This window comes from Sorex fumeus, unplaced genomic scaffold, assembly GCF_029834395.1.
Source record: "Sorex fumeus unplaced genomic scaffold, SorFum_2.1 ptg000164l, whole genome shotgun sequence".
Lineage (NCBI taxonomy): Eukaryota > Metazoa > Chordata > Mammalia > Eulipotyphla > Soricidae > Sorex > Sorex fumeus.
This window is the reverse complement of record NW_026606221.1, coordinates 319,196-335,878: the sequence shown is the minus strand read 5'-3', so window position 1 is coordinate 335,878 and position 16,683 is coordinate 319,196. Positions and strand designations below refer to the sequence as shown.

Below are 16,683 nucleotides of genomic sequence, written 5' to 3'. Positions count from 1 at the left end.
ATCTGATCACAGATTCCTCACGACAAACGCAGTTTTTTGGGACACTCACTTGTCGCGTTTTGGTAAGGTATCAAAGGGGAAACCATCATTATCTGAAAAGGCAATTAAAATACTTTCCCTTTCCCAACTACGTATCTGTGTGAGGCCAAATTTCCTTCATATACTTCAACCAAAACAACATATTGCAACAGATTGGAAGCAGAAACAGATATGGGACTCCAGCTGTCTTCCATTAAACCAGACATTAAAGAGATCTGCAAAATGGCAACAATAACCCCCAAAATGCCACTCTTCTCACTGATATTTTAAAACACAGTTTCCCATAAAGCGTACTATTTTTGTTAACACAAAGCATTATTTTTAAATCATCTTATAAATGAATATTTCATTTCCCCCCTCATTTTTAGGTTTTAACAATGGGTGCAATCAGTGGCTGAGAAATGATTAACAACCAGCTTTCAGAGGGGGGAAAAAGCCGCGGTCAGAAGTATTTGCCAATTTCCATGGTATAAATACTCTAGTTCCAGCCAAGTTCCAGCAACAATGTGAAGTCAACCAGCGCGCTAAATTTTCCCAATAATCCACACAAGCCAAAGTGTTTTTTTTTTTTGAAGGCGTACACCATTGTTGAGAGTGGAAAGGGGTCCTCAGACCAAAAAAAGCTGTGCCCGCAGCTCTGATGTGTCCAATTTATTTCTCAACCCGCAGTGAAATCCTCTGAGCGCAGCACTATTTTGACCGCTGGTGCACAGAGTGGGGGACCTGGCCTCCATCTGTTTTCTGAAGCATGCCCAGCCTCGAGCACACCAACGGGTGGGTGGGGCTCCCCTAGTTTGTGCCGGACCCCCCCCCCCCCCAGTCCGTGGCCTCAAAGGGAGCACGAGGTCTGAGACAAGATCTGGATGGAGCACAGACAGGGGCTGCTCTTGGCTGGGGTACTGAAATGTTCCTCCGATTCTAAGAAAATAAACCACGGCCGTTCCAGAATGTGCGGGAACAAGCGTACACACATGCACACACACGTACTCATAGGTGCAAACGCACTACTCACGGACTCACATGTCCAAGCAGGCACTCACAGGCGCACACACACTCACATTCTCTCGCACACAGAGGGCAGGGAAAAGGCTCTCTCCCAAGAGGCCATGCACATAATTCCCTCCATGAACCCAGGCATCTGCTTGGAATTAGCTGCCCTGGTTGACTAATAGCTCCTACCCAGCCTGGTGCCACGTCCGTGCCCTTCACCCAGCCTGTGTGCTAGTTAAAATTAATTGCATGTGCCAGGGAACCGTTTTCCTCTGAGCGCGGCCGATGGGAGCCAAGTCTATCACTTACATGCATGGTCTATAATTAGAGTCTGCGCACTAGTTTCTCACACAGGTAAACTAAGGGCTTGCTGTATGTGACTGGGCCCCTGGGAAATCCCCAGAGGGAATCACGAATCACGACCATCCTGTTATTCGTTGATTGTCTCGAGCAGGCCCCGGTAACGTCTCCTTCATCCTAGCCCTGAGATTATATTCAAGGCTCTTTAGGAGAATGAGACCCATCATTGTTACTGGTATTTGGCATATTGGGTACGCCATGGGGAGTTTGCCAGACTCTGCCGTGTGGGCAGGCTACATTCGGTAGCCTGCCAGTTTGTCCAGAGTAGGAATAAGATAAAAGATGTCGTGCGGCCGCAAATGCGGCCACGCCGTTCCGGGAGCTGGTTTTTATAGTCTCTGAGTCTTGGCCGTTGATGGGATTACACGGCGCCAGGGGGCCAGTTGGTGGGTGTGACCTCCGCCAGAGGGAAGGTAACTGATTATACATGCCCTGTGTGGTGGCCCAACTTCTGGTGGCAACGGGTGAGTAAAAGGTTGGGTTGAGGGGCTGGAGTGATATAGCACAGTGGGGAGGGCGTTTGCCTTGCACATGGCCGAACCAGGTTCGATTCTCAGCATCCCATAGAGTCCCCCAAGCACCGCCAGGAGTGTCTCCTGAGTGCAGAGCCAGGAGGAACCCCTGAGCATCGCATGGTGTAACCCAAAAAGCAAAAAAAAAAAAAAGGTTGGGTTGAGGACTCATATTCTGTGGGGCCCACCTGGAGGGAGCTAACATGGGGATTGGTCTTTGCCTGGATTTATAGAACCGAACTCGGGCTTGTCTGGGGCTCCTACCGCCTTCCCAAGTCGGGGGTCTGAGCAACCACAGAGTGAAAAAAAAATTCTACTTTCTTTTCATAGATATGCACAAAAACCTTGAGATTGTCAATAAGTTAATTTTCAACGAGATGGCAGATCTTCCTAGTCACCAAACTAGTATAACAAAGCATGTGTGGCCCAGTGCATCCAATGTGATCTCCGAGCTTGAGCCACCAGTGGGACGCAGGGGTGGGGGTGTCCCCTGTTCAATCCCTCTGCACCCCCCACAAGCAGGCTGAATCCTGCACACTGTACCCTGTCGAGGGGAATAAGAGATGTACGAAGACCCCAGGTCACCTCCACGCTGTAGAAGTTAATGCGCCCAATTTGCTGAAAGTTGGTCCTTACCCAAACCAGTTTCTCAACTGGGTTTTCCATACAGCTTCCGGGATATTCCCAGGGGGACATTTTATTCTGAAAATAACAGAGAGGGGGGACCACGAAATGAGATTAGGGGGCCAACCTGTAGGACAGGGGTGGACGGGGTGTGCAGAGGAAGAAGATGAGGTTGGAAAAGGGTTATGGCGGGGGAAAAAGATTGAGGAATACTGCCCTGAACAACAAGGATAGAAACTCAGTCTTGGAAACAAAGGCCCAAACCAAGTTGATACCCCGAGTCCAAATCTTTAAAGGAACTTCTTGACTTTTTATTTTTTTTAAGTGAATTTTCCCACCCCAACTAGGGACACCATCTTCCTGCTAAAACCACCCCAGTTTTAAAGAGCTCGGGTGCTTGGTGCGGGGTCGGGGTGGGGGTGCCTCTTTTTGACCAGGCCAGGGAGGCTGTAACTGGGCCCCCAAGCAGGGCTGCAAGGACGCCTGTGCCGGGCTCATTAAGGAGCACAGCTGGGGCGGTTTTATGGCTTCCCAAGTGGAAGCATGGTCGGCCCAAGGCCGAGTGTCTGTCTGGAGGCGGGTGGTGGGGGGCCGGGGGGGGGGGGGCGTGGGGGCAGAGCCCGGCGGCAAATCCTTGTTCTGGGAAGTAGGTGGGGAGCAGGCAGGGTGTTTGTTCTGAAATCCTAGAAGAAAAGTAAACTTGCTGGGAAGGACATAATTTCTTTCTGTGCTTGTACTTTCTCCAGTTGTGTGGGGCTCATTCATCAAGGCGGGGAGACGTGGGCCTCGGGGCACGCCGACCTTTAAGGTGGCCTCAACATGGGCAGGCGGGCGCGGCTGGGGGCTGACGGTGCTCCTGCAGTTTCAGACCTGGGGAAGGAAGCATCCCAGGCGAAACTGCTGGCTCTAGCCTAGTCATCCCTTTGAGACAGGCAGACTCCCAGTGCAGTGCAGTGTCTAGGGCCGCCAGGGGAAAATAAAAGTGTGTGTGTGTGTGTGTGTGTGTGTGTGTGTGTGTGTGTGTGTGTGTGTGTAGGGGGTGTGGCTGGACTTTCCACAGGGCCATCCGGGAATGCTGAAGAGCCCCCCTCACCTCTCCTCTCCCTCAGCAGTCGCCCCCAATTCCTGTTTCATTTCAGACTTTAACGGAAAAGGCAGCAGGAGGAGAATTTCAATGGCTCGCTTCAAGCCACTGGCATCTCCTACCCCTGGCCATTGTGCCGGCATTTCATGAGAATTTATCTGAGCTGTGAAATCGATTGTCACAGGCTTGGTTCACGGAACCCTCACCAAATTGTATTTGGTTTCGCTCTTGGTGCGCTCGGTGAATTCAAGACATCAATGGGGCAGACCAGGGCGTTCTCGCCGACCCTCCCCTCCGAAAACAGTTTCTCTCCTCTGGATCTGCTGAGGATTTCCTAAAGGATGCTGCTTCTGGCCCTCAGAGTTGTGGTTCCCCCTGGCAGGGAACTGGGAGGGGGCTGGAGTGGACAGGATCAGCGGCCTCTGAGGAGAGGCTGGAACAAAGGGAGCATTTTCTGACTCACAGGTCTGGGTTTAAGGGCTCTCGAGAGACAAAGGGTATCCTGCTGTTTTGCTGGCCGTCCACTCCAATCCGGTTCCTCTGCTGGGCGAACACGGCCACCACGCTGAGCGTTTCACAGAGGATAACTCTGTCCATACATCTCTCTGACCCAGGCGAACTTGGCAGGTCAGGGAAGGGCCAGAGGGCCAGAAACCTTGGATCTGAAAGGTTTCCCTTCTACCTCTCCACCTCCCTAATCTTCCAAAGCTCTGCATGCCGCAGAAACCTGAAATCTGGATTCTTTGCTAGAGCCAAATTTCAGGTGAAAATTTAGAAAGCCGGGTGATCTTATTTATGAATAACAGAAGATTTGAGAACAAAATTGAGAATTTACTCTAAAATATCTACTTGTATTTTTTTTTTCTTAAAGGACTATTCCAGGGATAGATAGCACAGCAGGTAGGGTGTTTGCCTTGCACGGCCGACCTGGGTTCGATTCCCAGCACCCCCATATGGTCCTCTGAGCACCACCAGAAGTAATTCCTGAGTGCATGAGCCAGGAGTAACCACTGTGCATTGCTGGGTATGATCTCAAAAAATGCAAAAATAAAATAAAATAAAATAAAGGACTATTCCATTAAACTCTCTCTGCTCAGTTCAAACAAAACCCCATTCATACCATTTGTCTTTAACTGGAGTTCCCCAGGTTCTTATTTTTAAATAAAAGATCTATTGATGTGCGTGATCTGTTTTCTCAACAAGCCTTAACTTCTCTTCCCATTTTCAGCCCACTTTTATCAAAGGCTTCTGGAGCTTCACTATAAAACGCCTTACATTGGCAACTGGAATTATTTCTACATTCTATATTCCAGAGCATATGTCGGTCCCTCCCTTACTCCCTCCATGCATCCTCTTGAGTTCGCATGACAGCAGGTGATGTATTAGGTACCAGGAAGAAAGAGCAAATGGACAGACATGGAAAGGACCTTAACTCTAGAGACGGATATTAATAACACGATTCGATCAGATTTCTTTATAGATCACTATGTTTAAAGCAGAAAGAGGTACAAGGTGTTAGAATGTCGACTTAACTCCTACCGTGACTAAAACATATAGCCTTAGTATTCCTCATGGCAATACCTCTTACTGCTGATTGATACCAGTTGACTTCTGAGCTACCCTGGTCCACGCATCCAATGTCATATGGGTTACATCTAACAGAGGGAACTTTTTTAATACTAAGAGTAAAGAATAAAAAACCTCAAGCCTTTCTTTTTCTTTTTTTTTTTTTCCTTTTTGGATCACACCCGGCGATGCTCAGAGGTTACTCCTGGCTCTGCACTCAGGAATGACTCCTGGCGGTGCTCAGGGCACCCCATGGGATGCTGGGGATCAAACCCAGGTTGGCTGCATGCACGGCAAATGCCCTCTCCACTGTGCTATCACTCCAGCCCCACCAAGCCTTTCACTCGTGACTAAAGTTCCAGAAAGTTCACTGAGAGTGATACAGAACTTCCCTCTCAAGCCAACAAGTTAGGAGGTGAGACAAACAGCCCAACACAGAAAGATCACTCGCCAACTCCCACTGCACAGAAAGATGCAGTCTCTGAGCTCATACAAGTCCTCAAAAAGAATGGTCTCTCGACCACATCTTCATCTGACAAAGAAAAAAAAAAAGATAATCTCCACTCAGAACGGTCAAGCGAAACAATTCGCACTTGGAATTGCTTCTGTGGGGCTGGCAGAAATTCCTTAAACGTGCTTCCCACAAGTGTCGGAGGGGGGAGTGAAAGCAATTGAAAACCTTTCTCCAGGTGTCCAGTTTACGTTCCAGACACCGGCTTAATTGTGCTCTCGTCCCCACACGGCGCTCCATTTCCCAGCACCCAGCACAACATGCCTGGGCCCGGGTGGGTTTGTAATAAACACGCATGGGTCCCTGCCGGCCTGCTTGCGGAAGAGTGATCGCTTCCCTTTCAATAAAGATCTGACTGTCCCCCACACCTACAGGGGCCTGGTCCTGCCCACCAGCCTCAGCCTGAGCCGTGGCTTGGCCCAGGCGGGCGTGTTTGTTGAATTAAACGCATGCCCCCAACAACCCAAACCCAGCAAGGCGTGTCTGGAGTCTCGAAACCTCGAGGTAAAGGTGGATGGACGGAAAACCTGGCTTGGGCGCCGGGCCAGGGCACGGGTAGAAAAACAGGCCGCTGGTTAGGGAGAAGAAAGAGCTATTCTTCCCAGCGCCCCCACTCGCTATCGGGGGCGGGGGCGGCTCCGACATTTATTATGTGTCTGCGATGAGGTGGAGGGGGGCCCGGGCCGAGCCGCCTTCTGAGGGGAAGGCGGAGGTGGGGGGCCCCCCGTCGCCCCCGCTGGGGAATGTTGATAAGCCGCCGCAAAGCAGCCTGGCAGAATGAAGGCCTTATTTTGAGAGAAAACAGAACCAGACCACCCCAGGGCAGGCCAGGGGGCTCTGGACGTCACAGGTGGCTGTTGGACATACCAGGCCCGACGTGCCTGTGACCAAATGGGCCTTAGCATGACCTGGGAGGGCCCAGGGCTGCCTGGGGTGAGGACACAAGCAGGACCATTATCCAGCCCGCACCCGACCAAACAGGGCATTCCTCACGGAAGCCACGGGGAGGCAGGGGGTGTGGGGGGAATGTTCCAGGCGCCGGTGTAGACCTAGCCAGACAGGTTTTGGAGTGGCTTGGGTCCCGTTTTCAAAATGCCATGCAGTGCTGTGAATGCAAGGATATGCACAGACAAGGGTGTGTGTGTGGGGGGGGGGGGGAATCTCCACTCTGATTCCCTTCGGGATCTAGGCTGAGTGTCCACAAAGGCTCAGAGGAGGAGCAGGGGATGCAGATTTGGGGGGGCTCAACTGAGTGGAACTGGAGAACTGGCTCCCCGCCAGCGCCGTATCTCTGCCTCAAGCAACAATCCCTTCCCTTTATTTTATTTTACTTTTTTATTTTATTTTTTTGCTTTCTTGGGTCACACCCAGCGATGTCCGGGGGTTACTCCTGGCTCTGCACTTAGGAATTACTCTTGGTGGTGCTTGGGGGGACCATATGGGATGCTGGGAATCGAACCTGGGTTGGCCGCGTGCAAGGAAAACGTCCTACCCACTGTGCTATCGCTTCAGCCCCCCTCCCTTAAAAAAAACTTTTTTTTTTGCTTTTTGGGTCACACCCAGCAATGCTCAGGGGTTCCTCCTGGCTCCGAATTCAGGAATTACTCCTGGCGGTGCTTGAGGATATGGGATGGCGGGGATTGAAACCAGGTTGGCCACGTGCAAGGCCCTACCTGTTGTACTATTGCTCTGGCCCTCTCTTCCCTTTATGAAATGTGTCCTCTCCAGACTAACACCCAAGAATAGCCGAGATAAGTACCAGGAGGTTCACTCCATGGCTTGGAGGCCAGCCGCACATGCTAGGGAAAAAGGCAGCTCAGATAGAGAAGGGAGCACCAAATAAAGGGTGTTAGGAAGATCCTCTCAGGATGGGAGAAGCATGCTGAAAGTAGACTATAGACCAAACATGACTGCCACTCAATGCCTCTTTTGCAAACCACAGCACCCAAGAGGAGAGAGAGAACAAAAGGGAGTGCCCTGCCACAGAGGCAAGGTGGGATGGGGGGGATGGGGGGTGGGAGGGATGCTGGGATCCGTGGTGGTGGGGAATGGGCACCGGTGGAGGGATGGGTACTTGATCATTGTATAACTGAAACCCAAGCACAAAAATTTGTAAGTCTACAACTGTACCTCATGGTGTTTCACTAATAAAATTTTTTTTAAAAAGTGTTCTCTCCCCTACCACGTGTTTAGAGGGGCTCCAGAACCTGCACCCAGGCTCACAGGGACCCGTGAACTTACCCACCCTGGCCCCACACCCTTGTGGAACTTCACAGCCAGAGAGTTGAGGTGGAGGGACAGTAAAGGCCCCACTGCTGGGATGGCCAGTCCCATGTCCTGCTCTGCCAAGGAGCCCCACGAAGGTGTGGAAGACCTCGCAGTAGGTGCTAAAGATCTCTTTGTTGCTGCTCCTCAGGGTGTGTGGGGTGGAGGGACACAGTAGGGTGGAATCATCAGTTAAAATCTTAGGTGGCGGGGCTGGAGTGATAGCACAGCAAGTAAGGCGTTTGCCTTGCACGCAGCCAACATGGCCAACACAGGTTCGATTCCCAGCATCCCATATGGTCCCCCGAGCACCGCCAGGAGCAATTCCTGAATGCATGAGCCAGGAGTAACCCCTGAGCATAGCTGGGTGTGACCCAAAAAGCAAAAAAAAAAAAATCTTAGGTGGAACCCCCATTCCGTGCCTCAGATCTCAATCTGGGTATCAGAAAAAGCTCAGAGCCTGGGCAGTGCGCTGGACATGCCAGACGGTCTCAGAGGTCCCCTGGAACCTTCCAGAGCCCTCCTTTACATCTCTACACCTCCACTAGACACTGCCTACATGCCAAGCTCCACGTTCACACAGAACTCTCAGCCCCACGCCTGACACCCTTCCTGGGACTTTGCTGAATCGTGGAATTTGTGGACGCAAAGCACTGCAGTGGAGGTAGGGATGAAAAACACAAGGCGACAGACTGATCAACAGGTCACGATCACGATCACGACCATCCTGTTATTCGTTGATTGCCTCGAGCAGGCCTCAGTAATGTCTCCTTCGTCCTAGCCCTGAGATTTTTTTAAAAAGTGCCATATTCAAGGCTCTTTCAGGGTTAGGAGAATGAGACCCATCATTGTTACTGGTGTTTGGCATATTGGGTATGCCACGGGGAGTTTGCCAGACTCTGCTGTGTGGGCAGGTTACATTCAGTAGCCTGCCAGTTTGTCCAAAGTAGGAATGAGATAATAAAATGTTGTGTGGCCGCAAATGCGGCCGCGCACTTCCGGGAGCTGGGTTTTATAGTCCCTGAGTCTTGGCCGTTGATGGGATTACACGGCGCCAGGGGGCCAGTTGGTGGGTGTGACCCCTGCCTACTGGAATTAGGAGGATCTGGGTGGAGGATGCTCAGCCCCGATCCGAGCAGGCTTGGAGATCTCAGCCCCGGGACCTGCATGCCTTTGTTCCTCTGCCAGTACCTTCATGCGTGTGGAGAGTTGTCTCAGCATGCTGAGATCAACAGGTACACTGAGGGAAAGGACCGATGAATTCACCAAGAGTCCGTTCACCAAAAGGCAAGGAAAGAGAATAGCTTCCTTTCTTGAAAGATCTTGTTTCAGGGAAAAAAAGGGAAACCATAAGGTAAAAGGTAAAGGCCCTCCCGATGATCGTCGATTTGCTCGAGCGGACCCAGTAACGTCTCCATTGGAGACTTTGTTGTTACTGTGTTTGGCATATTGAATACTCTCGGTAGCTTGCCGGGCTCTCCGAGAGGGGCAGAGGAATCGAACTCGGGTCGGCCATGTTGGCCGCTTGTAAGGCGAATGCCCTACCGCTGTGCTATTGCTCCAGCCCGAGTCATAGAAGCAAGGCAAGTAGTGGAAAGAATATCCTTTAAGGAGAGCTGGTGGGGTTACACAATGCATATGGCTTTTTCGACTCATGGTTTCCCCTCTACAATTAATATTAAATACGCAACATCACTGGGGAGTGAGCCCAGTCCCATAAACCCTTTGGAAACATATAAGGAAGTTTGTTTCTCTAACTAGGAATAACCTTGCCTTTGAAATTAGTTGCTTCTTGGGAAGCGATAGCTCAGTGGGGAGGGCATTGGCCTGGGTTCAATCCCCAGCATCCCATAGGGTCCCCCGAGCACCTCCAGGAGTAATTCCTGAGTGCAGAGCCAGGAGGAACCCCTGTGCATCGCCGGGTGTGACCCAAAAAAAGAAAAAAAAAGAAGAAATGAGTTGCTTCTTACCTACGTGTGGTGACCAACAAATTTAGCGCCATCCCCGTCACCTCCTGCTCCTGCTTCGGGGGATTTGTTCCACTGAGTACAATCCAGACCCAATGAACACCCCCCTCAGTGATGCCAGTTATGCTGTGACTGCACCTACGCTCTGCCACTGGCTACTGAGCACTGAATTAAGTGGCTAAAGTCACTGCAAGAGTCACTATGGAATCCATTCCAGTGATCTGGTCAGATGTTACCATCCACACAGAAACCAATTCACCCCACACCTGGAATTCCCCCACTGTCCTCCTTTTTTGTAAATTCACCAGAACAAATCAAATCTCTCTTTATTAAATACAATGAAAACCGGCCAAATGTCCACCATATTCCCCAAACTTCCCACCAATGCCGGCAGGTTTTATAGGCGGGTACTCCCGAACATCAATAGTTAATCTCTATTTCATACAAAGTGCTGCAAAGAACACTAAGAAATTATCCCGGCCACCACTGATAAACCTTGCAAAACCTGGACACAAAATTTTGGTAAGAAGTCCATGAAAAAGGACAGTTGCAGGCCAACTTCTCCTGTGAACACAGATGCAAACTTCTAGCCAAGAATGAGTAATGAATATACATGCATCATGGTTTACCTGGGCCCAATCCCAGGATAATCAAAGGATGGTTTGACATCAGAAGTTCTACTCATGGATTTCACCCCAAGAAAGTATACGAAATTAAGCAAAATCATGCAATAGTCTACGGAGAGGCAGAAAAAGCATTCTGGGAGAAAAAAATCAGCTGGCATCTGTGATTAAAAAACAAAAAGCAGGGGCTGGAGCGATAGCATAGCGGGTAGGGCATTTGCCTTGCACACGGCCAACCCGGGTTCGATTCCCAGCATCCCATATAGGCCCCCAGCACCTCCAAGAGTAATTCCTGAGTTCAGAGCCAGGAGTAACCACTGTGTATCACTGGGTGTGACCCAAAAAAAAAAAAAGGCAGAAAAGCAGAACCTTCAGTAACAGAAGACAAGGAGGATCTTCTTTTTCAGAGAGCAGGTGCCTATGAGATAACAACATTGAACTATCCAGTTCTGAAATAATTCCTCTTAAAAAAATCAGAAGCAAGGGGCCAGAACAATAGTCCAGCGGGGAGGGCGTTTGCCTTGCAAGTGGCTGACCCGGGTTCAATCCCCGGCATCCCATATGGTCCCACGAGCACCACCGAGAGTAATTCCTGAGTGCAGAGCCAGGAGGAACCCCTGAGCATCGCCGGGTGTGACTCAAAAAGCCAAATAATTAAATAAATCTTTTTTAAAACATCAGAAGCAAGACCAGGACGCCCAATTATATTGGAGGTCCTACCCAGTATAAAAACAGTCGGCACTCCTAAAGTACTTCAGGAAGAGACAACGGTCGGCTTGTCAAGGACCGGACCCCTGCTGGACCTCTGAGGAGTCAGGGAGGTGTCTTGGGAACGCTGAGCATCCAATGCCCAGGAAAGCGTCCGACCACCAGAAGGCTGAGGTCTTCACGGACCTGTGGCTTTTTTTATTTTGGTGCCTTTTTCCCCTCGGAGTGCCCACAGCTGCACTTCATCTGAGAGAACGAGCCCGGGATGTCTCATTTGTGGCTTGGACCCAAACCCTCGGACAACTGGAACTCTGCAGGCTGACAAGGCGGCATGGTGAGTCTGCCCCTGTGGACCGGAGAGTCCCAGACGTAGGTGGCTGCCAGCCGCCTTCCCAAGAAGAAAAAGTCACTCGGGTGGCCCCCCCGGGAATCTACCGTTTAAGGGAGCAAACAGAAGGTGGGTCCCGCCCTCCCCTGCAGCACCCCACAACTGTGGCCTTGCCACCCCCCGTGCTTCCAGCGCCCCCTGGGGGCAGGTTTCCCCACCGTGGGAAAGAGTGTGGTCACCAGGGCACGGTCCTCCCCTCTGAGCTGGCCCCACTGTCCACAGGTACAGAGCTGAGCCTGCGTAGCCCTGGTCCCAGGACCTACCCGCCCCTTCCTCCATTCTCCATCACATTTGGGGGTCTCCCGGCACCGAAGCATTGGACGCACGCAGCTCCCTGTTTGGGGTTCAGTGCCAGTGCTACATTGCGTGGTCTCCTGGGCTCGCCCGGTGCCTCGCTCTGGTGGCTGGCCTGAGTGTTTCTGTGCAGTGAGTCACTCGGAGCCACTGTCGGGAATGGGGACGGGTGGGGGAGAGGCTTGGGGGGAGGGGGTGGTGGTGAAGGCGGCCCTAAACCTCTGGCGGTGGTGACTCACTAGGGGATTGACCCTGGGCCAGTCCTTGAACCTAATCAAGGCACAGCGCTCACTTGGTGCTAAATAAAGATGAAAGGGCTGGAGAGGCAGGACCGGAGTCCCGCCACCTCGTGACTCAGCCTCTTAATCACGGGCTCCCAGAAATTAATTCGCTTTTTCCTATGACATTTCCATCTGGGGAGGGGAAAAAAAAAATTCGCCTCGATTGCCCTTTCCTGGGAAGCCCTCGCCAGGGCGCTATCCATTGTCCTTCTTTTCACTGTCCACGGCGCTTCTCCGCTGGGTTCTGGGAGCACCCCAGACTCCTCGGGGGAGTGGCACCCCAGACTCCTCGGCCCCGCCTAGCGTTTGGGCTGGGAGGAGAGAAAGCAGAAGGGAAGTGGGGAAGACAAATGCGAGAGAGAAAGCAGGAAGAGAAGACTCGCCCCCACCCCCCCCCCGCCCCTGGTCCTGGATCCCAAGATACACGCATGATGCTGTCTGGACCGAGTCCACGAACCCTTAAGGAAAGGCAAACCACACTGGTCCCATCTTCCAACTCTCAGACAACGGTTAAGAAAACCCAGGCAGGGGCTGGAGCGATAGCACAGTGGGGAGGGCGTTTGCCTTGCACTCGGCCGACCCGGGTTCGATTCCCGGCATCCCTTAGGGTCCCCCGAGCACCGCCAGGAGTGATTCCTATGTGCATAAGCCAGGAGTAACACCTGGGCATCACCAGGTGTGACCCAAAAAGCAAAAAAAAAAAAAATTTGTGTTTGATGTAAAACAAGAGAGAGAAAGAGAGAGAGAGGCGCTCAAGGGAGAATGCGGTCTTCTCCAAGGGCAGAGAGAGCCCCTACACACCCCCCATCATTAGATACAGAAGCACCAAAGTCCACATCTCAAGTGAGGATATGCGGGTGACACACGTGCTCAGTGACGTGGGCACAAGCAGCACACGGGCTTGCACAGCATATGTGCCCCGACGTAACAATTTAAGTCTCCAGTGACATGCACCCCTGCCTCCAGTTCCTTCTAAAGACTGAAACTATAACATCAGGGCTACCTGGTTCCAATTCTTGGAATCCTTAGAAGCATAACACCCAAACGGTAGTTGAAAAGTTTTGTGATGTGGGTGTTTGCGAGAAAAGTGGGCCTTAAGCTAGTCACTGGGTAGGTGTCTAAGTTTTGGGATCTTTTTTTTTCTTTTTTGCTTTTGGGGTCCCACCCGGCGATGCACAGGGGTTGCTCCTGGCTCACGCACTCAGGAATTACTCCTGGCGGTGCTCGGGGGACCCTATGGGATGCTGGAAATCGAACCTGGGTCAGCCTTGTGCAAGGCAAATGCCCTACCCGCTGTGCTATCGCTCCAGCCCCTGGGTGTCTAAGTTTTAATCCTTGGAATTCATAAGCCATGGTGGAGGCTCCAAAGGCGACACTCAGGAAAACTGGAGAGTTAATGAATTTCAAGGTGGGGCCCAGGAAATGACAGCGGATGTAACTGCTGGAACAAGTTGGCGGGGAGGGGCCGTGTTGTGGGGGAGTTCAAGGGCCAAAGAGATATCTTAGTGCATGCTTTGCCTATGGGGAACTGGGTTTGATTCCTGGCCAAGAGCCAGGAGTAGCCCTTGAACAGAACCAGGTATAACCCAAACACCCAGAGCCAAAACAAATCACATTGTCATTGTCACTGTCCTCCCGTCGTTCATCGATTTGCTCGAGCGGGCCCAGTAACGTCTCCATTGGAGACTTTGTTGTTACTGTGTCTGGCATATCGAATACGTCACGGGGAGCTTGCCAGGCTCTGCCGTGCGGGCGAGATACTCTCGGTAGCTTGCCGGGCTCTCCGAGAGGGGCGGAAGAATCGAACTCGGGTTGGCCATGTTGGCTGTGTGCAAGGCAAACGCCCTACCGCTGTGCTATCGCTCCAGCCCAAAATAAATAAATAATTAAATAAAATTAAAAAAAATTAAAACCCATCAATAAAATGCAGGCAAACCACCGAGACGGGAGCTCACCTCTGCTCTGTGTTAAAGAGGGCAAAAATATGCTTGCTAGACATGAAGCTCTTTTCCACATCTCGGACCTTCAGATTATCCAAGGGCAGCATGTACTTCTTCTCCTTTTCCTAGAGAGAGAGAGAGAGAGAGAGAGAGAGAGAGAGAGAAAGTGTCAACTTCAACAAAGCACCTCGAAGCGTGCCCTTGGCGGCAAGCGACAACAGTGCTCTGATACGATCACACACGAGGTGGGTCCCAGTGGCCCTGGAGGAGCAGCCGTCGAGGAAGAAATCGCTGGTGGCAGTGGACACTGGGGTGGCTGGGGGCAGAGGAGGAGGGAAAATGAAAAGGTAGGGGGGCAGTAATGGGGAGAACACATGCCCCCCCCCATTCCTTTCCTCCCTGTTAGATGTTTTTAATGCTAGCTTGATATTAAGAATTTAGCCATCTGTTAATATTTAACAAAAATGTTCTGGTCCTAATTCAATGAGAAATGCCAGATGGATTTCATTTCATGTTTCTTTTTCCCCCCTTCTTTTTTTTTGCAGCCTAAGCAGTTTTGATAGCCAGGGCTGGCAGGGCACAGGGGTGGGGGAGTGGGGGATGGGGGGTGCGGCTCCGGGGCCCCAGGATGAAATATCCTCTGGGCACTGTGTCCAGAAAGGACATCTCTCACTGGAATCTGGAAGAGGGTCCACAAAAGGGGTGGGGAAATCGAAAGGGGGAAAAAAGCCCATCAGATATGAACTGATAGTAACTAGTACAGATGCTCTTTGAAAACAACAGTTTTGGGGGGCTGGGGATGCCTCCCAAGTAGTGCAGAGGCAGCCTGGGGGAACTCTTGGTGTTCCTCAACCAACTGGGCTGAAGGTTCAATGCTCCCGCCTGGCAAGACAGCGCTACTCAAACCCCTCAGTGTCCAGCTGTGCTCGGACACCTTCGGGGCAGTGTCCAGGGTCAGCCAGGGGCGAGGCATGTGCCTCCCTGTGCAGGCAAGGAACACACCCCTGACCCCCGAGCTTGCTCCCCTGCCCGGAAATGTGTAATTCTTTTTTGAATTTTTTTTTTATTTTCTGGTTCACACTCGGCGATGCACAGGGCAGGCTCCTGGCTCTGCACTCAGGAATTACTACTCCTAGCAGTGCTCAGGAGGCCCTATGGGATGCTGGGAATCGAACCCGGGTTGGCCTCGTGCACAGACAAAGCCTTCCCCGCTGTACCAGAGCTCCAGCCCCAAGTGTGTGATTCTTTAGTTCAATCCTGGGGAGGGAAGCCTGGAAGTCGAAGAGCTGAAAAACAAAGGACATACATGGCCATTGGAATGAGGGTGCTTTCCGGAGCTCGCCTTGGGGACCCCGGAGCAGAGTCCTGGAGAAGGAGCGGGGTGCAAGGTGAGGCCGAGGGCTCCCCCAAAGTGAAGACTACGGAGGCATATCTAGGGCTTTAGCAACTAACTTTGCGGGGTGCTGGAGGCACGGCCCTCTGCAGAAGTGTGGAGAGCACACCTTTTTGTTCCTGAGAATGTGGGGGTCGGCTCAGAATAGGGGTCAGAACTTTTTGGGTCAGGCCCTACTGTTCTCTGCGGGCAGGACAAGCTTTGTTTGTGGCTGACTTGCTTCCGAAATCTAGTTTTGTTTTCTTCCATTTGGGGGCAACTGGAAGGGTTCTCAATCCCTGGCCGGCCACATGTGAGGCATGGGTTCAACTCTGTGCCGTCAACCTGGCCCAGTGATTGAAACCGAGCCCCAGGAAATGAGGAAGAAAGAGAGAATGATATGACTGAAGGGGCCCGTGAAAGAACAACATGGCTGTGCTGGAAGGCAGAAACATCAGAGAGAACTTTCTAGAAGCTTGGGGGGGGGGGGGGGAAAAACCCTCAGTGGCAGTGGTAGAAGTCTCAGGATAAACACCAAGAAGCAAAGCACTAGGGAGAAGATTCCAAAGTTTCTTGTAGAGAAATGAATCATCTTTGAGCAAACACCAGGGTCTCTGTTTCCCTTTATAAGACAAAAAAAAATGGACTGACATCATTAGATGACAACAATAAACAGAATCTCAGGATTTTAGCTTAACACCTCTCTTACATAAATCATCTTTGGTTTGTTTTCTGTTTTTGTTCTTTTTCCTCCCAAAATTGAGCCCAGGGGATTGAGCCTGGGGTTGTCCACGTGCTCGTCTGCTGAGCTATGTCCCCAGCCCAAAATACCAGGGTAGTAGAAATGGCATGTCACAACATGTGAGTAGACCAAGCATCATGTTGACTCTGACTTGTTTGAACAGTTGTCAAACCTTTCGAGACAGAATTCTAAGAGGCGAGCCCTTAGGTTGAACGAATGACAATCCAATATATACCAAAAGGAAAATGCTGGTGACCCAGGAACGCTTTGGACGTTTTTCAGTGCCCTACATATAAGCAGCTGGTTGGTTGCTTGTTTTTTAATGCACCATCCGACTCATCCTTCTGACATGATGGATTTGCCTTTTAATGGGAAATCTGCGTTTCATTGTAAAGATGGAACAGCATGTCCTTGGCA

At 51.3% G+C, this 16,683-nt stretch overlaps 1 protein-coding gene across 5 annotated transcripts in view; it reads right to left on the bottom strand.

Annotated features, from left to right (window-relative positions):
- The window catches only part of DNM3 (dynamin 3), a 270,137-nt gene that overhangs the window by 107,688 nt on the left and 145,766 nt on the right, over positions 1–16,683 (bottom strand). For all 5 annotated transcript variants that reach the window (XM_056107388.1, XM_056107384.1, XM_056107386.1 and 2 more), the window contains one exon: positions 14,168–14,277. In XM_056107388.1, coding sequence (XP_055963363.1) covers positions 14,168–14,277 — 110 coding nt within the window. The remainder of the gene's footprint in view (positions 1–14,167; positions 14,278–16,683) is intronic.